Source organism: Lemur catta, chromosome 15 (assembly GCF_020740605.2).
Source record: "Lemur catta isolate mLemCat1 chromosome 15, mLemCat1.pri, whole genome shotgun sequence".
NCBI lineage: Eukaryota > Metazoa > Chordata > Mammalia > Primates > Lemuridae > Lemur > Lemur catta.
In genome coordinates, this window is record NC_059142.1 from 16799217 (window position 1) to 16822742 (window position 23526).

The 23526-nt window shown below is 43.0% G+C and overlaps 1 protein-coding gene and 2 non-coding genes across 4 annotated transcripts in view; 2 read left to right on the top strand and 1 right to left on the bottom strand.

Moving 5' to 3' along the window:
- The window catches only part of CRK (CRK proto-oncogene, adaptor protein), a 30446-nt gene extending 15744 nt beyond the window's left edge, over positions 1-14702 (top strand). For both annotated transcript variants that reach the window (XM_045526172.1, XM_045526173.1), the window contains exon 3: positions 12103-14702. In XM_045526172.1, coding sequence (XP_045382128.1) covers positions 12103-12240 — 138 coding nt within the window. In that variant the 3' untranslated portion in view covers positions 12241-14702. The remainder of the gene's footprint in view (positions 1-12102) is intronic.
- Positions 7537-7638, top strand: LOC123621424. Its single transcript, XR_006729148.1, has one exon. It is a non-coding gene; the product is annotated as a small nucleolar RNA U13 (small nucleolar RNA).
- A 1196-nt stretch (positions 14703-15898) lies between the features above and the next one.
- Positions 15899-15960, bottom strand: LOC123621373. Its single transcript, XR_006729103.1, has one exon. It is a non-coding gene; the product is annotated as a U7 small nuclear RNA (small nuclear RNA).
- Positions 15961-23526: the final 7566 nt, after the last annotated feature.

The following is a 23526-nucleotide window of genomic DNA, read 5'->3' on the forward strand; positions in this document are numbered from 1 at the left end:
AGAGAATAGTTATCACATTAATGTTGCTTCCATTTGCATTTCCTTTCTCAAAGAGAGTTATTTTTAATGATACCTGCCTTGATTAGAGGCTTTAATGCTCAAAAATGGTTGAACTGCTCTCCCTGCTGTGAAATATAAATCTTGTGAAATAAAGATTTGAGTAAACCTGCCGGCACGCTGTACAGGTACTTCCAGCTCTAGGCAGCCAGGCATGTTTCTAATCCTAGCTACTGGTGAAGCTGAAGCAGGAGAGTGGCTTGAGCCCAGGAGACCAGCCTGGGCAACATAGTGAGACACCGTCTCAATTAAACAAATATTTAAAAAAATAAAAACTTCCAGGCTGCCAGCTCCCACAAGTTGTGTGAGCTAATTCCTTACTTTCTGTTTCAGAAATCAGACCACATATTCTGGAGTTAAAATTGAGGGAAGGGGAGAGATGGGCTGGATCCTGGGCCCTAGTCTGCCCATGCCTGAACAGGAAAGCACAAGTTTGATGGGGTGAGGGGTATCCTGTTCTCCTTAAGGGAATTATTTTGGGACCCTTCTCCTGAACAGACAGACTAACATGTATTAATATATAGATCTGATTTGAGCTTGGCACCCTGACTATGGTAACAATGCCATATTCTCAATAAATTCGTCTCTTTTTCATGTCCTTGTATGGTGCTTAGTGCTTACCCATGCTTTAGCCATTAATGCCCCACTTTGGTACATTACTAGCAACCCTAGCCCCAGAGCTACAAAGGGAATTCCAGGTTTCTGAGAAGTTATAAGTGCTCTCCCATGTTCTAATCAATATTACAATGGTTATTAAACTACTAAGGGTGCCGATCAGAACTTGTAGACTAAGAGGCTCAGCCATCAATATTTACATTTGAAAAGGTCTTAAATTCTGAAATGAAGGGGTGGAGAATACACACCACTACTTACCCAGTGCTACAGGCTGGACTAGGAAACAATCAGTGGGCTCAGTCTGCTGGATGTCTTTTGTAAAAATATATTTTGAAAATCACTTCAGTACCTGACGTTAGGTTATTACTTGTTTATCAGTATTTTGTTTGGCCTTTTTTCCTCCACCTCTGGTAACTATTCCTCTTATATAAAAGTTTATTAATATCACTTTTAATAAAAAAAAGATGTGAGTTGAAAACTAGCTTATGAGTTCAGTAAGTTTTCTTTTAGTTTGGATACTGGTCTTGAGCTGCATATGTTTATTGCTAAAAATGGCCTCCTTTAAGTTAGAACAAATACCGCAAGTAGTAACCTTAAAACACCATTTCTTATGGCACTTGAAAAAAAATGTTGTTTAACATCAGCATTCTAGAGCTGGAAAGAACCTTAAGATATCCTCATTCAATATTTGGAAAAAATTGATGTTTAGACAGGTTGAATGGGTCGTTTAAGCTAGTTGGAAATGGAGATGTGACAAACCCACATCTACCTTAGCGCCTTTCTACCAAACCCAAATTCAGTCTGTGGTTCCTTCTCTTTTGTGTCAGTGCTGCTCTCCCCCTCAGTGCAGGTTTTGCCTAGTTTCAATGACAGCACATCCTCAGTTGTGCTGTCTTTGCAGGGAGGCATAGTTCTTTCCTGTCTCTGGTTTTTCACAGGAGCTGATGCCTACTCCCTACTGTGATGAGTCTGGGAGGTAAGAGTAGGAGACTCTGACCTTCTCACCTTAGCATTTGGGTAAGAAAAACATGCATTGGCCGGGCGCGGTGGCTCACGCCTGTAATCCTAGCTCTGGGAGGCCGAGGCGGGTGGATCGCTCGAGGTCAGGAGTTCGAGACCAGCCTGAGCAAGAGTGAGACCCCGTCTCTACTAAAAATAGAAAGAAATTATCTGGCCAACTAAAAAATATATATACAAAAAAATTAGCCGGGCATGGTGGCTCATGCCTGTAGTCCCAGCTACTAGGGAGGCTGAGGCAGTAGGATCGCTTAAGCCCAGGAGTTTGAGGTTGCTGTGAGCTAGGCTGATGCCACGGCACTCACTCTAGCCCGGGCAACAAAGTGACACTCTGTCTCAAAAGAAAAAAAAAAAAGAAAAAAAAAAGAAAAACATGCATTGAGATACACTGATAATCAATTGACCAGTATTTGTATATATATCTCATATAAATGAAGAGTAATCTGGCCCACTATAAACCCAGATCTGTAAACCAGCTAGGTACATTTTAGTGTAGTTTCAAATCATTTAATTTCATAATTGGGCAGGTCCAGAAGATAATATATAAGACGAGCAAACTTCAGACTGCTTCTCAGTGCCCTAAGAGTTCCCAGGAGGTGCCTAGGGAGAGGAGGAAGCTAAGGATGCAAGGCTCTGGGTTTCCCCCTCTTGCTCGAAGCAAAGCAACTCTAATTGTGTTATATTTTGCGGTCTCTGTTAGATTTTCTTTGAAGAAAGGGTTTCTGTGCTTTAAAAAAAAAAAAAAAGGATGTAAATAAACTATTCTAAGATCTACCTCCCTTCATCTTATGGATGGATGTTTCCTGTGTAGTGTATTTGCCATGATCAGAGTCCTGCACTAGATTATAAGTTATTAGATATTTCCTCTTTCCCCAAAGTAGGGATATTCCTCTGCCCAATATAGTTCTGTGGGTCAATCAGTCAGACATATTCTGGGGGACTATAACAGTGAGCCAGACAGACACCCTCTGTTCCGTCCTGGAGCTCCTGATAAAGACAGATATTAGCCGGGCGCGGTGGCTCACGCCTATAATCCTAGCCCTCTGGGAGGCCAAGGCGAGTGGATGACTCAAGGTCAGGAGTTCAAGACCAGCCTGAGCGAGACCCTGTCTCTACTAAAAATAGAAAGAAATTATCTGGCCAACTAAAAATATGTAGAAAAAAAAATTAGCTGGGCATGGTGGCGCATGCCTGTAGTCCCAGCTACTCGGGAGGCTGAGGCAGTAGGATCGCTTAAGCCCAGGAGTTTGAGGTTGCTGTGAGCTAGGCTGACGCCATGGCACTCACTCTAGCCCGGGCAACAAAGTGGGACTCTGTCTCAAAAAAAAAAAAAAAGACAGACATTAAAGAAATACAGTTATACTGTGTTTCGAAAGAGAAATGCTAGAAGAGTGAAAAGGCATCTTTCATTTTTTGATCTTAGATTCCAATTTTTTGTTTTGTGTCTTCTTGGGAGCTAGGATTGTGATATATCTTACCTTGTAAATGCAGGTGTTAAAAGTTTATTTTATGCCTCTGTAGACTTGTCCAAAACAGTCACCTTTTTTGGTTCAGACAGGGTCTTGGCTTGCTCTGTTGCCCAGGCTGGAGTGCAGGGGCATCACTGCAGCTTCCAATTCCTGGGCTCCAGTGATCCTCCGCTGGGACTACAGGTGCTCACCACCATGCCTGGCTAATTTTTAAAAATTTTTTGTAAAGACAGGGTCTCACTGTTTCCCAGACTCCTCTCGAGCTCCTGGCCTCAAGTGATCCTCCCACCTTGGCCTCCCAAAGTGCTAGGATTACAGCCATGAGCCACTGCTCCCTTTTTCTTTAAATGTACAGTCATGTAACTTGCATTCTCTGATTCATTCTGCCATTTTCCTATGATAGATGGTAAGACTCGAGAGTAACCAGGGAGCATCTCAGGTATTCTCAGGCGTGGACCTTGATAGGGAAGGTGTAAAGTGCTTTAGGTCCTCAGTGACACGCAGCAGTGACTACATCAATTCCTTATTTCCCCATGTAGAACTCCAGGAAACCTAAATTTTTAAGGCCTTTTGACTTGTGTGTGGAAAATTAGAGAAAACACCCCTCTGATGTATCCTTCTATTAGAAAAAGAGATGAGAATATGAGCAGTGGCAAATCCTTGATGTATCCAGTTTGTCTTTTTCTGGAACTGTAGCTATAGATTTCTGTCGTGTTCACTGAGACAGATGTCTGCTTTCCCTCTCCCTTCCATCCTCTTTGGGCATCTCCTTCATTTCCAATCACAGAATCTCAACGGGAAGGAACTTTGGAAGTAACAGATCCAGCTCTTAGACATTGAAGGCAGGCCCTCTGGTATCTTCACAGATGATTTTTTAACATCTGTTTGAATATCTCTACTTTTGGAGAACTATCAACCACAACAGTATCATTCAGAGGTTCTAAACTTTCTTGCTTCACAGTGCCTTTAGTGTCTCAGTATTATTTCACAGTGCCCCAAGCCAAAATAAATATCTAATGGTTCCCTTTATTAAGTAGCTAGGTCTAAACAACTTAAGTATTTATATCCTAATAACCTAGTAGCCATTTTAAAAGATAATAAACATAATTAAAAGAAAATATTTTTATTTTGTTATTAAATGACCACAATTACTTAACTAATGAGATGTGTACATCTCTCAGACACTGCACACTTTCTCAGACCTTGGGATCATATTGAACCTTGCCACTCTCATTTCCTGTTTTACATTTATTTTTATGAGGTACTTGCTTTTTTAGTATAACAATTTCTAGTACCCAGCTTTACAAAGATATATCTTTGAAAGGAATGTATTGTAATCTAATGTTGAAATTGGGAACTGCTTTGAGTTAGTAGTTCACATGGCATCACAAATGTCAAGTATTGCTGTTTCCCTCAAACATTTGAATTACTTCATGGCACCATGTGCATTTACTATAGTGCCTCCTGATACTACACTTTGGGAACCTTAAGGCAAATTTATTGTATAAATGTTGAGCCAAAATGTAGCCATGTACGGTACTATGTATGGTACCTCCTCACTTCTCATGAAAAGGATGGGGAGTTTAGTATCAGGCATTATTAGTTGTTGAGCTAGAGAAGATCATTTCTGACTTGGACTATAACTAGGCTAAAGCCTATCTCCCAGGGTCTTGTGGGATGCTTAAATCTGAAAGACCTGCAGCTTCCACCAACACAACTCATTTCAGTCCATCTCTGAGGCAGGTGAATCATTAAAACTGAATTGTCCTCATTTGTTTCTATTGATTTGAAATACTGTGGATGGACCCTAAATATTACCTATTCTTAGATCAGAGTCTGCAAACTTTCTGAAGGCCTTTGACAGCCTTAAGATCTCTGTCACAACCATTCAACTCTGCCATTGTAGCAGGAAGGCAATCATAGACAAAACAACAAATGAGCTTGCTTTGTTCCAAAAAATATTTATAAAAACAGCAAGCTGGCTTTGGCTCACAGGTCCTGGTTTGCTGACCCCTGCCTTAGATTGCTGTAGTTTCCTTAACTTTATTTTCCCTCCAGCTAAATCTTGAAATATTTACTAAAACTGTGTTTTTGGTATGTTTGAAAATGTTTAAAGATAAGGCTCCTGTATTGCTTTTCTGTACTTGGCTTTTCCCTTTTATTTATGTGAATTTGTGTGCTTCTTGACCTGAGCACACTGAAATTCTGCAGCAAATCTGGATCCAAGGAATGCTGGCAGATGTTGATGTCTTCTGGTCCGATAGTAGGGACAGAAACTAGAAAAGTGGTCACCTAGAGTTGCACCAGCAATGGAGGTCACACCGTTCCCTGATATTACCTATATAGTCAACTCTAAAAATTAATGCCATTTGGATTCCGTTTCTTTCTCATTATCACTGGAACTCATTGGTGAAGATCAGCTGGGTAATCTTTTGCTCCTGGACCAACTCTAGATTTGATTGTATCTGTACCAGGATCATGATTGACCTTGAAAATTACACAGAGCTTAGGGAATAAACCAGTGTTCATTAAGTTCCCTGGGAGCAGAGAAACTAGAGTAACCACATTTAGTCCCCTTTACAAATGACTCGATGATTTATGCTCAGACTTGCTCCTAAGAATGTGTTATAGGATCAGGAGGCTGAGGACCAGACTGGACAATAAAAGATCCTCAGTGGTGAAAGAATCATTAGGCTCTTTCCTTGGTAGTGAGGTCTACCTCATGAAAAGAAAGGTTAACTGCCTCCTAGTACTTTGTCCTTTGTAATGTCTTATTCATTGTTAGTGCATATTAGGATTTTTCATTCCTATTTATAACTAGAGTTTTATTTTATTTTATTTTTATTTTTTTGAGACAGTCTCATTCTGTTGCCCAGGCTAGAGTTCCATGGCCTCAGCCTAGCTCACAGCAGCCTCAAACTCCTGGATCAAGCAAACCTGCCTCAGACTCCCAAGTAGCTGGGACTACAGGCGTGTGCCACCATGCCCGGATAATTTTTTCTGTATATCCTTTTAGTTGTCTATATAATTTCTTTCTATTTTTAGTAGAGACAGGGTCTCACTCTTGCTCAGGCTGAACTCAAACTCCTGAGCTCAAACGATCTACCCGCCTCGGCCTCCCAGAGTGCCAGGATTACAGGCATGAGCCACCGCACCTGGCCCATAACTAGAATTTTGAAATAAGTAGTGTTAGAACTACTGTATTACTACATTCGCTGATTAGTACCTTCCTTTATATCTTAAGATTGTAACATTTCTTGGGCAAGCATTCAATTTTACTTTCTTTGTTTTTGAAGTAGTACGCCTAGTTTCAAACCTGTATGCATCCTCCTCACCTTCCTTGGTCTGGTCTTCTGGAATTATGCTTTAGTAAGTTGGTGCCTAACAGGAGGAGGGGCATCATTCTGGCTTTGTTTCTGAATTAGAAAAAGAACTGCACTTAGTGGAGCAGGGTGTTCTTAGACTGCTGTGTCCCCTCCAGCTCCGTTCCTCTACCTGCCTCCTGCAGGGTTGACAGCCACCCCCTTTTCCAAACTGTTGAAGAGCTAGGACCTCGTGTGGTATAACAGGAAGCCCTGGTCTCTAAGTATAGTCATGTTGCCTTTGGGACTTGTCTATTCCTGACCCCAGGAGAGTCCCCATGTGTTTTAAACATTTCAGGAGAAAAACCACATATAGTACAAAGGGTTATTTAATTTTCATAAAGTCTTCCTTGAAGTATTTGTACTTTAAGGCTATTTTGGGCAGGTTAATTAGCCCAGTTGACTGCTTTCAACTTTTCTGTCTTACCCATTTAAAAATCAGAATCAGGCCAGGCGCGGTGGCTCACGCCTGTAATCCTAGCACTCTGGGAGGCCGAGACAGGAGGATCGCTCGAGGTCAGGAGTTCGAGACCAGCCTGAGCAAGAGTGAGACCCTGTCTCTACTAAAAATAGAAAGAAATTATCTGGCCAACTAAAATATATATGTAGAAAAAATTATCCGGGTATGGTGGCGCATGCCTGTAGTCCCAGCTACTCGGGAGGCTGAGGCAGTAGGATTGCTTGAGCCCAGGAGTTTGAGGTTGCTGTGAGCTAGGCTGACGCCATGGCACTCTAGCCTGGGCAACAGAGTGAGACTCTTGTCTCAAAAAAAATAAAATAAAATAAAAATCAGAATCATTCAGTGTGAGCAAGAGCGAGACCCCGTCTCTACCAAAAATAGAAAAAATTAGCCAGGCGTGTCTGTAGTCCCAGCTACTTGGGGGGCTGAGACAGGAGGATCACTTGAGCCCAGGAGTTTGAGGTTGCTGTGAGCTGTGATGATGCCACTGCACTCTTACTCTACCCAGGGCAACAGTGTGAGACTCTGTCTCAAAAAAAAAAAAAACAATCATTCTATCCTTTTGTAGTTCATAAGCATGATTGGGTTTTCACACTTGTGTGTGAAATGTACCTCCCTCAAACCTTGTTAACAGCACCAGCACATTACCTATCTGACATAAAAGATAATCAGAATTATTTCAGTTATGGCATCGCCTTTCTTTCATCTCCTGACATTTGGACTTCTCTGCCAAGAATCTAATCAACGGTAAAAAAAAGTTTTGTTGCACATGCTCTCTTTTTTTTTTTTAAAGAGACAGGGTCTTGCTATGTTGCCCAGGCTGGCCTCAAACTCCTGGGCTCACACAGTTCTCCCGCCTCAGCCTACCAAGTAGCTGGGACCACAAGCACGTGCGCATGCACAGCATAAAAAAAAAGGTTTTAGATTTTAGAATATGATGTGGTTCTTCTGAGTGTTCCTCTGTAGAGTAGAACCAAAAGAATCTGATGTGGTCCAAGAGTCTTAATTTACACATAATTTCTTCCCCCAGTAATATCTTGCTTTTTCTACCCATTTCTTCCTGAGAAGTCAGAAAGAAAAGGTCTGGGGGCAAATGAGCAAGTTTTGCTCTATATCTTTTTTTTTTTGAGACAGAGTCTCACCGTTGCCCGGGCTAGAGTGCTGTGGTGTCAGCCTGGCTCACAGCAACCTCAAACTCCTGGGCTCAAGTGATCCTCCTACCTCAACCTGGGACTACAGCCGTGTGCCACCACACCCAGCTAATTTTTTTCTATTTTTAGTAGAGACAGGGTCTCATTCTTGCTCAGGCTGGTCTCGAACTCCTGACCTCAAGCAATCCTCCCACCTTGGCCTCCCAAGAATGCTAGGATTACGGGTGTGAGCCACTGCACCTGGCCTTGCTCTATTTCTTGAGAAGCTGGTGTGGTTCTGTGGTACTGGTAACAGCAAGGGGCTGGTCCACACTTCAACCTGCCTTTCACTTACTAGAGCTCTGTGGGATACAATTTGAAACTGTACTTGAATGCTTAAGAATAAAGACAATATCACAATGAGAGAAAAGAGGGGTGTTTAAACCTAGATTTTGCTGTCAAGCAAAATGGTGGACTTAAGGCTATATCCTAAAGAATCATCTTCTACAAAACACCTAGAAAAGCTGAGTAAAACATAACAAACATCCTTTTCTTTTCACTTTTTCATTGGAGTATGAAATCATTTAGCAAAATGTACTAATCTCAAGTATACAATTTGATGAGTACATGCATGTAGAACTGTGTGATAACCAGCCAAGGGAAAGTATAGAACATTTCCAGCATTCCAGAATGTTCTCTCATGCATGCATCTTGTGTGTTTTTAATATCAATAAAATAATGGATTCAGATACAGTAGATATTGAGGGGTGTTAGCAGGGAAGATAGGCCTGATGTCATCAGACCAGCTCCTTGAAAGAAACTGACCCTTTAGTCCCCATCTAGAGGGGAGCCTAACCTGAGTGGCAGTTTAAAATTTTGATATGAGCATATATATCCCCTCCAACATTTTTTTCTCTCTAAAATTCAGAGACTTGTATTATTGTGGGTCTGGCCACCAGAATAGCACTTTATATGCCATAAGTGCTTAATAGGCAATACAAATAAATACTAAAAATACTAAAAGAAGTGCTGCACTTGATATAATTGACTTTAACATATCAAGTGACTAGCAGCACAGAGACATTAATAACGTGTGTGTCTGCACACACATGTATATGTGTAAAGGGTGAGGGGTCAAGGGTAGTTGAGTCATAAAGGAAAATTCACTAAGGAATACTCGAATGTTACGGGACTGGTATTAAGCCTAGCTTCTTGCAACACTGTAAGATTTTTAAAAACAAGGGAGTAGGTCAGGCACAGTGGTTCACTCCTGTAATCCCAGCACTTTGGGAGGCCAAGGCGAGAGGATTGCTTGAGCTCAGGGGTTAGAAAACAGCCTGGGCAACATAGCGAGATCCCTGTCTCTACAAAAAATTTAAAAATTAGCTGGGTGTGATCATGTGCACCTGTAGTCCTAGCTACTCGGGAGGCTGAGGGAGGGGAATTGCTTGAGCCCAGGAGTTGGAGGCTGAAAAATAAAAAAAGAAGGGAACAAGTGAGATGAAGTCTGAGAACTAGGGTTGGGGATAAAGGAATAAATCTTACTAGCAAGTGAAACTGCACTTTGATGTCCTAGTCTTGCTGTCCTCAAAAACTGTATGAAAATCTTTGCTTGTCATAGTTGATCTTCTTGTATGTCAGGAACTTTGAATTGGAAAATTGCTGGGAGTGAACAGAACCCTGGTGCTACCAGCCTGTAGGGAATAGATCTGTCTGTCTGTCTGCAAGGATGGGCATACCGTATCATCCTTCCCTCTCCTCCCTTTCCCCAGTAGCCATATTCACAGTATCGGCAGATTGAGCTGCTGCTTTTTCTCACCCTCTGTATCTTATCTCTTGTCTATTATTCCCTTGTTTCTGTCCTCCTCTTAGCATCCTATGACCCACACAACCACTTTAGGCCTCTGTGGTTTTCAGATAGTTCTTTAGGAAATAGGCTAATAGGCAAGTTGTTTTGTCTGTTAGTGAGATCAAGAAGAGGCTCTGGGCCTGGACTTGAGTTAGCTTTGGCCAGAGTTGGCCTAGAGACACTCTTAGGGAACTCCTATGTCCCTAAGAGCATAATTTGGAAGTTCCTGGTATAGTAGAAAAAACACAAATGAGCCAAATAGTTCTGGGCTCAAATCCCAACCCTGTCACTAGCCCTTTGACCTCAGGTATATCATGTAATTTCTCTGAACCTCTGTTTTCTCACCCATAAAATGAAAACAGTTCTGTCTTGCAGGGTTATTATGAGGATTGGAAAATAATTTATATCAAATGCCCTCTACCATACTATATAATAGTTGGATAAATGGTAGTTATTAATTTAATAAAACCAAATGAACAAGGCCGGGCACAGTGGCTCACTCCTGCAGTCTCAGCACTCTGGGAGGCTGAGACGGGAGGATTGCTTGAGCTCAGGAGTTTGAGACCAGCCTGAGCAAGAGTGAGACTCTTGTCTCTACTAAAAATAGAAAAATTAACCAGGTGTCGTGTGCGCCTATAGCTATTCAGGAGGCTGAGGCAGAAGGATCGCTTGAGCCCAGGAGTTGGAGGTTACAGTGAGTTATTATGATGCCATTGCACTCTACGCAGAGCTACAGAGCGAGACTCTGTCTCAAAAAAAAAAAAAGCAAAACAAAACACAACAAAAAATGAATGAACAGAGTATGCTGAGAACTCCAGTGTTGTTAATTAAAGGATAGTCATAGATTTCTTTAGTCTAGTGACATCAATATTTTGCCACAAGGTGAAGCCATTCATCAGACCTCCTTTGTCTTAAGTTTCATAACAGGATAGCGGTATATCTAGATTGTTAAAACCTTTTATATTTGATGTTGCAACGAGATTTTTTTTATAACTAGAAGCAAAAATATGATAGTTGGGGGTTTTTTGGTTTTTTTTTTTTTTTTTGGTCCTTCTGTTGAGTAATGATCAGGTGCCAAGTGGCATTGAGGGAGAGTGAGGGGCCGGGCGCGGTGGCTCACGCCTGTAATCCTAGCTCTGGGAGGCCGAGGCGGGTGGATCGCTCGAGGTCAGGAGTTCGAGACCAGCCTGAGCAAGAGTGAGACCCCGTCTCTACTAAAAATAGAAAGAAATTATCTGGCCAACTAAAAATATATATACAAAAAAATTAGCCGGGCATGGTGGCTCATGCCTGTAGTCCCAGCTACTCGGGAGGCTGAGCCAGTAGGATTGCTTAAGCCCAGGAATCTGAGGTTGCTGTGAGCTAGGCTGATGCCACGGCACTCACTCTAGCCCGGGCAACAAAGTGAGACTCTGTCTCAAAAAAAAAAAAAAAAGTGAGGTCTGTCAGTAGACGGTGGGATTGAGGGGCCGGCAGGCAGTGGCCTGCCAAGTAGAGCTTGGGAAAGAAGGTGGGGGCTTTGCAGGGAGCTGGGGGGATTTGGAGTTTTGGCCTATCCCTGCCCAAGTAAGCGGTAAAAGGCTTGCCTTAGTCGGGAGGTAATAGGAACACTTAGTTTTCTGGGACCAAGTGAAGTGTGCTTGCCATGATCGCCTTCTGCTGTGTAAGCAGCGGTAGGACAGGATGTGTGTACGAGAGTGGGCTGGGGGATTGTCCTGCTGCCGATGCCAGGCGGGGAGAGGGCCTCTTCCCCTAGGCCAGGGTCTGTGGAGCAGGTGGGAAGTTGAGGGTAGTGGGAACAAAGAAAGGGAACACTAGCTCACTTAAATTGGGATTGCTCATCCAGAGACACTTGAGATTTCCAAAAATTACCATTTTTTCCCTAAAAAGTATCATTTTCTAGGATCCCTTCTACTTTCTATATTCTCTATATTTTTCCGCACTGCTAAAAACATTTCTTCTGCCTGCATTAACCACAAGTAATCAGTTTGGTGGCCGGGGCTGGGGAGGCAGCAATAGCCTTTTCTATTAACATCAGCCCTAGAGCAATCACGTGGGCAGGGGATGTGTAACCAGAGGATGGAGTTTTTCGGCTTGCATTCTTAACTGGAAATAAAGTGCTCTCCTTATTCTCCTCCTGCAGGTCGGTGAGCTGGTAAAGGTTACGAAGATTAATGTGAGTGGTCAGTGGGAAGGGGAGTGTAATGGCAAACGAGGTCACTTCCCATTCACACATGTCCGTCTGCTGGATCAACAGAATCCCGATGAGGACTTCAGCTGAGTATAGCTCAACAGTTTTGCTGACAGATGGGAACAATCTTTTTTTTTTTCCAACTGCCATCTATACAATTTTCTTACAGATGTCAAAAGCAGTCTAGTTTATATAAGCATTCTGTTACCTGTGATCTTTTTTAGACTGAACTACTCCATTCCTAGTCTTATTTACCATATTCAGGGTACGAAACTGGAGGGCTTGTGTGTTAACTTCTGAATTGGCAATTTTAGGTGGTAGTGGCCATGCCTGTGTATATCAGAATGTCTTGCCTCTTTTCTCTCAGGCAGTGCAAATCAACCTGTGGAAAACTGATGGCCAGGAGAGGAGTGTACACACTGCTTACCCTGATTTATTCAGTGGTTTTGTTTTCGTTCTGAAACTATACTATCAAATGGCAATAGACTGTTCCCTTCCACCCCCGTGAAGTAATCATGCACCGTGTGAATAGTACCCAGTGGGATTGCTTTTTCATTTATGGAACATGACCGTCGTATGACTCATTCTGACATTTCCAATCCTGAGAATTCTGAGAACACTACTAGAGGCATTTGTCTTCCTTCCTAGTCAATGCTTCATACTTTTTCTTGGGATTCTTTCAACCCTTGTCATTCTTTTTCCCCAAACATACAGATAGGTTAATTTCTAAGATAAGTGTATATTTTCATTCCAGGTGAGAAGCAGTATGTGCAGAGCACTTTATTCAGTGCATAGCTTTAAGCCAGTATTGGATTCACTAAGTGGACAGCCAAACTCCCAGCTCTCTGCCTTCCCCCAAGGAATCCCAGCGGGTTACCCTGCTATAACTAAATAGACTCCTGGCTAATGGGATCCAGCAGGGCCATTTCTCCTAAGTGTCGGTATCCTAATAGGAGAATCTTGGAATTCTTAGATTCTACTTGGAGTGGGAGGACCAATCACTTACATTATTCCTTGGAAGGTTTTGGGGCCAAATTCTGCCCTCTGCATTACATGCAACTTGTGTAAAAGTCAAGTTAGAATTACATGAGTTTGGGGGTAGGGTTAGAGCTTTGAAAAATGTTTGAACCAATCATGAATTACTTATGTATTAATTTCACAGGGGCAGAATAGTGCTTGAAGTACATTACGTTATAAACTGCCTTCATTTTTGGTTCTTTTTGTTTATGTTCGGGTTTAGTTTACAAGCCCTTTTAAGTATGGAATGATTTATATGGGGTCAGGTGCTTCAAAGAATAGACCTACAAGACCAAAAATGATCTAGGCTATTTAGACCACAACATGAAACTTTCAAAGTTAGTTCCCAGTCTATAAAGGCACTTACTGGTCTGGTGTGGTATGACCAATAGAAACACCTTATACTTTGCTTTGGACCTCATTGTAGAAAAATAATGTACCTTTCTAATTGTTCTGCATAGGTTAATACAAGTTTGCATTCTTTGAACACGTACCAAATCATGGTATCCCAGTGACTAGCACATTGCCAGAGTTGATGTGCAGATGTCTGTGTGAGCAAATGAGAGGAGTGCAGAAGCTTATTACATGGCACAAGGAAGCCAGCTGGCATGGGTTACGTACATTACCACAAGCAAACTAATGAGTTGACGCTAATTTAATATATTTTTACCTCACACTAAGGTAATGCTTGATAAAGACATTAATACTCAAGTATCAAAATATTAGCACAGTGCTATGCACGTAGTGGGTGCTCATTATTGTTGAATGGACAGATTTGCAGTACTAGACTGAATTCCATCTGACTACTTTGTTAAATTTTCAGTTAGAGCATAGATACTGTAAAATCCAAATGCACATTAAATCTTGTTTTCCTGAAAGTATGGCATCTAAAGTATTTGTAGAAAAACTTTGTCACAACTGATTTGAATGTTTGTATTTTCTTTTGCCTTTGACTATGATACTGGCTTGTGATGTCTCTTTGCACCATGTTAGCGGAACATGCAACTCTACCCAAATCATAAGAATTGCTCAATGATCAGTTGTCCAGAGACATTACATGTACTGTTGGGTTGGATTTGGCTGGGTGTGGCAGTTATTGGACCTCAAGAAATCAAAGGACTTCTTATAAATATCTTCCAAAATAAAAGCAAATGCTAGACTCCTATTCAAGTGCATATGTACATTGTCATGAAGCAAAGTAAACTGAAATTGGCTGCTATATTTTATATAATCATTTCTGCAAAAGCCCATTTTTTTGGATACTAATATTTGACATGGTTAATTCTTATTAATTTGTTGGAATTGTTTATTGTTAATAATGCAAATAGATAATTTTTAATTATCCACAGGTAACATTTCACTATTAATGGTTTGAAATGAGTGATAAGCAAACCAATTTGAAATAAAATATGAACATGTGCCATTGTATTATAACACTATACACTTTCTTGACAGTTAAATTTTAAAAAAATGTTTTTTTGTAGCATGTATTGTATATGTTTATAGTATATGTAGTAAATAAAAATATGGCCAAATATTTGGCTTGGTGATCTTTTAGAGAAAGTAATCTTTGAATATTTTTCACAAAAGAGCTAAATCTTTATGCCTAAGGAATAGAGAGTGTGTGCCCTCAACAGCCTATGAACAATCATGTAATAAGATAAAGAAGTAATTATATACACTCTGTGGGTGCTTATTAAAGATAAGATTAACCATTGGTGATATTTTTAAAGGTCTCCACAAGTCACGAAATATTGATTTAAGGGGAGCATCAAAGAAGAACCATCATATAAAGATCTGGAGACTGAAATGATACAGAGAGAGAACATCAGACTTGTCCAGAAATGGATATATGTGGGCAAATAGTCCTTGTGAGTTTGAGGGGGGAGGCTAAGAATTTGGAGCTTTGCTGCCATTCATGTCCTGAAGAAAATGAAATGAGGAGAAAAGGTAAAGGGCAAAAAAGAACTAGCTGTCAAGAAGTGGGGTTCGGCCGGGCGCGGTGGCTCACGCCTGTAATCCCAGCACTCTGGGAGACCAAGGTGGGAGGATTGCTTGAGCTTAGGAGTTTGAGACCAGCCTGAGCAAGAGTGAGACCCCATCTCTACCAAAAATAGAAAAAATTAGCCAGGTGTGGTGGGGCACGCCTGTAGTCCCAGCTGCTCAGGAAGCTAAAGCAAAAGGATCACTTGAGCCCAGGAGTTCGAGGTTGTCGCGAGCTTTGATGACGCCACTGCACTCTACCCAGGGCAACAGAGTGAGACTCTGTCTCAAAAGAAAAGAGAAAAAGAAAAAATAGATTCAAAAAGAGAGCCATTTCATGTACAGCCTGGGCAACATAGACCCTGTCTCAAAAAAGAGCAGTACTTGTAGATCCTCCAAGGATACAGGCATAAAGTGAGCAAAAATAAATGCATGCCCTGCTGGCTCATGGTCAGGGGGATACTTCCAGTGTTTTTGTGGTTGGCCCGATTTACTTAGGGTTTTTTGTTTTTGTTTTGTTTTTGAGATGGGGTCTCAGTCACCCAGGCTAGAGTGCAGTGGTGTGGTCATAGCTCACTGCAACCTCGAACTCCTATGCTCATGTGATCCTCTTGCCTCAGCCTTGTGAGTAGCTGGGACAACAGGCAGGTACCACCACACCTGGCTAAATTTTTTTTTTTTAGAGGTGGGGTCTTACCGTATTGCCCAGGCTGGTTTGTTTTTTTTTTTTTATTAATTTTTTTTTTTAATGGGTCTTCCTGTGAGGACCGGAAAACTTGCTAGACAAATTCTAAAAGAGCTGTAACACTCCCCGGCTGGTCTTGAGCTCCTGGCCTCAAGTGATCCTCACCCTCCTGAAGTGCTGGGATTACAGGTGTGAGCCACTGCACCTGGCCTACTTAGGCTTTAGACCTGCTTTGAATCTAACAAAGTGGGCACTCAAATGTTGACTAAGTAGTCAAAGGTAAACTGGCTTGTATTAACCTTTTGTATCATCTTGCTTCAAATGGGGAGATTTTGTACATTTTAGCTTTCTGGGGGATGGAAAGAAGAATAGTTGTCTATTAGACGGGGAGGTGGACTTATTCAAAGCCCCGGTTTTTCCCTGTAGAAAAAGTTCTTGGAGTTTCTAGCCTCATTTCAAGCTGATGGGTCAGGTGAGCTACTCCAAGGCTCTAAGTACCAGCAAGGGAACTAGAAAAGTAGAGTCCTGAGGTGAGGTCTAAGATGGGCTCCTCTTTTCGCCTTTAAGCTGGGAAGTGTCTGTGGAGTGGTGAAAATGAATTTGGTGCTATGTAAGGGTACAGTAATGCTGTTTGTTGGGTACCTCTGGGCTACCCTAGGTTTTGTGTAGTGCAGGGTGCAGGTTCCTATACTGACTTGGTGCTGCCTCGCCCTCCTAGGCCTGCGGCCTGAACATGGCTTCCCAAGTGCCCCTCATAGCCGTGGGCCCTAACACAGAGCTTTGGCTGCCTTGGCTGGTGTTACCACCGTGTCCGAGGGTTGCCTGCAGCGGGGTTATAGCAACCATAACCTCATTCATCATGTTTTTGTATCTGTGTTGAGAGAGTAGCACATGAACCCAAGGGTACCTCTAGTGCCACAGAAAGGGGCTACTTTAAATATGACGTACTCATTCGTTATCACCAAAGGGTGGTTTGACTCCACTTTGGTTTGCTGTTTAGCTTCAGCAACTGGGAATTTTGATCAAATTACAGCAGTCCTAAGTGTGGTAGCTCCTCTGGAATAGACTCTGCCCTTGTGAGTCTTACATTCTAGGAGTAATGACAAAAACACAGCCATAACTCCCACAGGGGTTCCTGCTGGCTTTTTGGAGGTAGGTGGCCAGGCTCATAGCATTGCAAATACAGGCAAGAGTGTGGTTTGGAGCCCCTCTTTGCCTCCTCAGCTGAGTACCCTTGTATAGTAAACAGTTACACTGGCTCTCAGCAAATATTAGCTTCAATTACTGCCTTTACTGTTCCAGTTGGCTGCCAGTTTATAGACTTCCCTCTTCCCCCATGTCCAGTTAAGCATTTTATCAGCTCTACCTCCAAAATATTCTGTTACACATTTTTTGTTTGTTTTTTGAGATGCACAGGCTGGAGTGCAGTGTTGTGATCATAGCCCCCTGCAGCCTGGAACTTCTGGGCTCAAGTGACCCTCCTGCCTCAGCCTCCTAAGTAGCTGGGATTACAGGTGTGCACCACCATGCCCGGCTGATTTTTTTTTTTTTTTTTTTTTTTTGGTAGGGGCAGGGTTTTACTACGTTGCCCAGCCTGGTCTAGCACTCCTGAGCTCAAGCGATCCTCCTGCCTCAGCCTCCCAAAGTGCTGGGATTACAGGAGGGAGCCATCGTGCCCAGCCCATTACACATTTTTATGCCTCTCCCACCACCACCCAAGCAGCCAGCATCTCTCCTGTGGACCACTGCAGCAGCCTTCCCAGCCATCCACTTTCCTTGATCTGTTCATTACAGAGCAACCAGGGTGATCTTTCCACAAACTTGATCATGGCATTCCTTTCCTTAAAAAACTTGAATGGTTTCCTTTGATGATAAGATGTAATCTGCATTCCTTAATGTAGCCCACACAGGCCAATTTTGTTCTATGAGCTCCTGGCAGCCCTTCCTTCAGCAATTCAGGTGGGGAAGCTCTTTCCCACTCCAGGATTCTGCCTCCCATCCCCCCAACTCTTACTCTCTTGCTTCCAGCTTAAATATCACTTCCTCAGGGATGCCTTCCCCCAACCCCTAAATTCCATTTATAATTATCACATCATTTACCTAAACAATGTTCTCAATGTGATTTTTAAATTTTTGTTTCAATTTTTTTTAGAGACAGGGTCTTGCTCTTTCAGGCTGGAGTGCAGTGGCACAATCATACCTCACTGCAGCCCTAAACTCCTGGGCTCAAGGGATCCTCCTGCCTCAGCTTCCTGGGTAGCTGGGACTACAGGCTCACATCACACAGCTCCTGGCCAGACTGTGATTATTTAATTCCATCTCTGTAAATCAACTCCAGCGGGGCAGGAGCAGCATCTGATTGTACTCATCATGACATCTCCAGAGTCCAGCGCAGAGCCTGACTCACAGCACACAAGAAATATTTGTTGAATATTTTCCTCAGCAGGATGTGACGCTGGAGAGTAGGGACCCAGGCAGTCACTGGTCAGCTGCCTTCCCTAGCTAGCATCCCTGGTCTTATGTATGCTCAAAGCAAGGTTCATTTTAATATCGATCAGAGTACAACCCGTTTATGGAGGTTCTTCTGTTGCAGAAGCATGAAATGCTTTTCAAAGACCACCCTCAAAATAGGGGGCTTCCCAGTATTTGTGATGAACCCTGGGGCTATGCCCCTCCTGAACGCGTAGAGGGGAGCTATAGTCATACAAGGAAGGTTATCCATTGGTTCTATCTTATTCTGAGTTTCTGGCTTTAGCCATACTGTTAAAAAGGCTGAATCCTATTACCTAAAATACTAAAATTATGTCCAAATTGTTTTGTTCTAAAATGTTTTGCAATGGAAATAGCTTAATATACCCCAAACACTTCAAAGTAATTACTTCTGACCCTGTTATCATTTAGGTCTCTCGGTATTACAGACCCCAAAGGCAGCAACTCAAGAAAGCAATTCAGCAGGCACAGGGTCCTGGTGAATTCTCTCTGTGCATGCTGGCTAAAGTCATGACCCGTTCTGACGTCAAGGTAGGTAGGAGGTAGAGAGAACTGGCCTGAGTCTGAGGCCCAAATCCTTTCACAAGCCTTGTGACATAACAAGAAAAAAGGAGAAAGCCAGAATCCTGTCCCCAATAAATGTAATAAGAGAAAGTGGTTTATTTAAATTCTTTGGACCCATCTTTTCCCCCACTAGAATCAGTGCTTCCTCTTTCACTTGTTCTTTCAAATAAAAAATTGCCCCAGTTTCTCATTTCCCTTGTTAGGCATGCCTGTGGGATTAGGTTTGTGTCTGAACCAGCTAGTTGCTTCTTGTTCCTCAGCAAGCCCTGCCATATGATCAAGGGCAGGCTGTTGTGTTGTCATGGTGACCAGCATTTACATAAGCAAGAACTGGGGGGAAAACATTTGTTGTCTGGAATGACTTGCGGTAAATTTCATCTTAATGGAAAGATAAAACACCAACACGATGTGCTAGCGACTAGAATTTGGAAAAACAGGATGAACTTTTTCTATTTCTTTTGGTGAGATTAATTAATGGGTACCACTTTGGCCATCAAAAAAACCTGCGATTTAGACAAGTTTCTGAGACTTTCTCAAAAAATGAAGAACTGCAATACCTAGGAAAAAAAAGAATGAATGTCATGTTTTTTAAATTCTGTCCTTGATCACATCTCCAGTAGCAAGTAGAATGTGAGGTTGGTTTGTGTGTCTGGTCTTCTAAAGCAAAGGTTATTATTAATCCAGAATCTTTTGACCCCTAAGAGATGCACAGATGGACCTCGTAAGGGATGTGGCAGATTGCTCACTCAAATCCATGTTCTCGTCTTTCTTCACACCCTGCTTAACTACATTTCCCAGCCTCCCTTGCCACTGTGTACGACCATGTGACTGGGTTCCAGCCACGGGCTGTGTGCAGAAGTGCCTGCACCACTTTCAGGCCAGGCCTATGGAAACCTCCCACAGGTGTCCCACCACGCTCCTCCCTTCTGTCGGGCTGGAAGGGAGATGACACCCAGGGCAGAGCCTTCATCCACTTGAGCCCAAAATGACTATGTGGAGAAGGCCCTCTCCAGCTTAGTGACTGGCCTAGTTATCAAGAAATAAACTGGTCAACCATTTTAGGTTTTAAGGTCTAATAGTTATAGCAGTTAACCCATTCTGACTGATGCAAGGTACTTGAATTGTACAGGTGAGGAGTTAACCATCTGGCATGTTGTTATGACCACAACAATGTCACAGCTTTGTAGAAATAGGTAAGATGCTTCAGGTACCTCAACTACCCAACGCATAATTTTGTGTGTGTGTGTCCCATGTTAGCCAGGTGGAGTAGACAACATTTTATATATCTGCTTACTATCTAACTTGGAAAAAGGAAGGACAGGGAGTGGCTGATAGTTGAGGAGTGTAGAGACTAGAGGCTCCCGAGATTGAACAAGGGCACTGGGAAAACAGTGAAAGAACTGGAAGGCTAGAAGATCGGTAGTCCCAAGCAAGGTAAGCTTTCATCTTAATGGAAAGATAAAACACCAACACGATGTGCTAGCAACTAGAATTTGGAAAAACAGGATGAACTTCTTCTATTTCTTTTGGTGAGATTAATTAATGGGTACCACTTTGGCCATCAAAAAAACCTGCGATTTAGACAAGTTTCTGAGACTTTCTCAAAAAATGAAGAACTGCAATACCTAGGAAAAAAAAGAATGAATGTCATGTTTTTTAAATTCTGTCCTTGATCACATCTCCAGTAGCTACTCGTGAGGCCAAGGTGGAACAATCACATGAGGCCAGGAGTTCAAGGCCAGCCTGGGTAACATAACGAGACCCTGTCTCTAAGAAAAAAAAAAGGATGTCCCATGTAATATCAAATTTAGGTTGGTCCGAGTGCAGTGGTGTCTACAACTAATTGATCATAACCAGTCACAGATTCCTTTGTTCCTTCTCCACTCCCACTGCTTCACTTGACCAGCCTTAAAAATAAATAAATAAATAAATAAAATAAAATTTAGGCCAGGTGTGGTGGCTTACGCCCATAATCCTAGCACTCTGGGAGGCCAAGGTGGGAGGATTGCTTGAGCTCAGAAGTTCAAGACCAGCCTGAGCAAGAATGAGACCCTCTCTCTATTAAAAATAGAAAAAATTAGGCATGGTGGTGCATGCCTGTAGTCCCAGCTACTCAGGAGGCTGAGGCAGGAGGATCGCTTGAGTCCAGGAGTTTGAGGTTGCTGTGAGCTTGCTGTGAGCTAGGCTGACGCCATGGCACTGTAGCCCAGACAACAGAGCGAGATTCTGTCTTTAAAGAAAAATTTTTTTTAAGTCTAACTGGGCACCCTGTATTTTTATTTGGTAAATCTAGCAACTCTATGCCTGGCCTGCCCTTTACAGAAACCCTGCACCAGGGCTGCTGCTCTTTCTTACAGAGGAACCACATTCCTTCCGAAGCAGAAGCAGCCCTCACCAGGACAGCTGGGGCCAGCGAGATCATTCTATAGCTCACATTCCTGTCATCTTTGCCAACTGCCCCCAGTGTAAGTCTTTCCAGTCACTTCTCATCTTGTTTCTGGCATCCTCAAACTATTATAGATTTTCTCTTCCCTGACCATACATACCCCCATTTTTGGACTTTACTCCATCTTTGAACCTCCTGCCATACTGCTATGCCCACTACCCCCCAACCTTTACTGTCATCAAACAACCTTCCTCATTTATTAAAGATTGTGTGTCTTTCTTTACCCCAAAGCCTGCTGTCATCTATGATCCATCCATAACCTCCATGGCCTCTCTATTTCTTGGGCCTTAAAATCCTTAAATCCAACCAGGTGCCGTGGCTCACACCTGTAATCCTAGCACTTTGGGAGGCCAAGGCCAGAGGATGCTTGAGGCCAGGAGTTCAAAACCAGCCTGAGCAAGAGTGAGACCCCATCTCTACAAAAAATAGAAAATTTAGCCAGGTGTGGTGGTTCCTGCCTGTAATCCCAGCTACTCAGGAGGCTGAAGCAGGAGAATCGATTGAGGCCAGGAGTTGGAGATTGCAGTGAGCTAGATTGCGCCACTGCACTCTAGCCTGGGCAACAGAGTGAGAGTCTGTCTCAAAAACAACCCCCAAAATCCTTAAATCCAATGTTTGGTACTGTTACATCCTGGAATCCTAAATATCATACCTTCAGACCACAACCTTGTAGCCTTCCAGTTCTCTCACTGTTTTCCCAGTGCCCTCATTCAATCTCGGGGAGCCTCTAGTCTCTACACTCCTCACCATCAGCCACTCCCTGTCCTTCCTTTTTCCAAGTTAGTGAGAAGATATATAAAACGTCAGGTCTTCCTAGACGGACATCTCCATTTGGAAGTCCCGAAGGCACCTCAGACTCAACATATTCCGAGCTGAATTCATCATCCCTTTCCCCATCTGCTCCTCATCCAGTTTCCCTATCTCGACGTTTATCACCATTTGGCCGAGCCAAAATCAGAGCGCAGTCCTTTATTCATTCCTCTCACTCACCATCCCATATCTGGTCATTTACCAAGTCCCAACTCTGGACCATCTGAAATTAGTTCGCTTCTCTCCGTCCTCATGGCTCCACCTTCGTTCAAATGGCCAATGTCTCTCATCAGGACGACCTCAACAGCCACCTAACTGGTTTCTTGCCTCAAGGTTTGGCCCCTCCAGTTCATCCTCCGCATTGCAGCCCCCATTAGCTTTCTATAATTCATATCGTATTAGCTTATATTCTCCTTCAGCAGACACCGAAACTCCCTGCAGGGGGATACAGAGCTCTTCACGTTGCCCTCCTGCTCACCTCTGCAGCCTCATCTCTCCTCACTCTCCCTTCTGTACTCTGGGCTGCCGCCATACCGAATTTCTTGCCCTCTCTCTGCCTGACCCACCTGCTCTCCCCTCTAGGCTTTTGTACACTCTGCACCTCTATCTGGCTCACCTCATTTTCAAAGATCAGTCTTATCTGAGGCCCTAACCTGGGTTAGGTGCCTGACCTACGTCCTTTCTCGCTAATACATACTTACTGTTGTAACATCACACTGAATTGAAATCGCTCATGCATGTGTCTGTCACGAGACCAAGACTGTTCTTTGTTGTATTTCTAACACCTGGCCCTGCTTAACACACGGCAGATATCCTGGGTAAGTATTTTGAACAGAAGAATGAAAAACAGCTGGGCATGGTGACAGGCGCCTATAATCCCAGCTACTCAGGAGGCTGAGGCAGGAGGATCGTTTGAGGCCAGGAGATTGAGGTGATAGTGAACTATGATCACACCACTGCACTCCAGCCTGGGAGACAGAGCAAGACCCTGTCCCCCCAAAATAAAAGTCAAGTGGGAGTAGTGGGTAGTGATAATCCTAGGGCTTAAGAAAGTTACTGTATCAGTTAATTTTTGCTGCAAAACAAACCATGTCAATCCTTAGTGGCTTAAAACAACAATCATTTATTTATCTTATAATTCCACAGGTCAGCAATTTGGGTTGCGCTCAGCGGGGCAGTTCTGGTCTTGGCTAGTTTCGCGCGTACATATGAGGCCAGCTGCTGGTTGGCTGGAGGCTGGCTGATCTTAGATGGCCCTCAGCTGACACGGTTTATCTCTGCATCATGTGGTCTCCCATCCTCCAGCAGGGTAGCTGATTCTCATAGCTGGTTGGCAGGGCTCGAAGAGAGCAGGAAGCATCACCCAAGGTCTCTTAAGTCC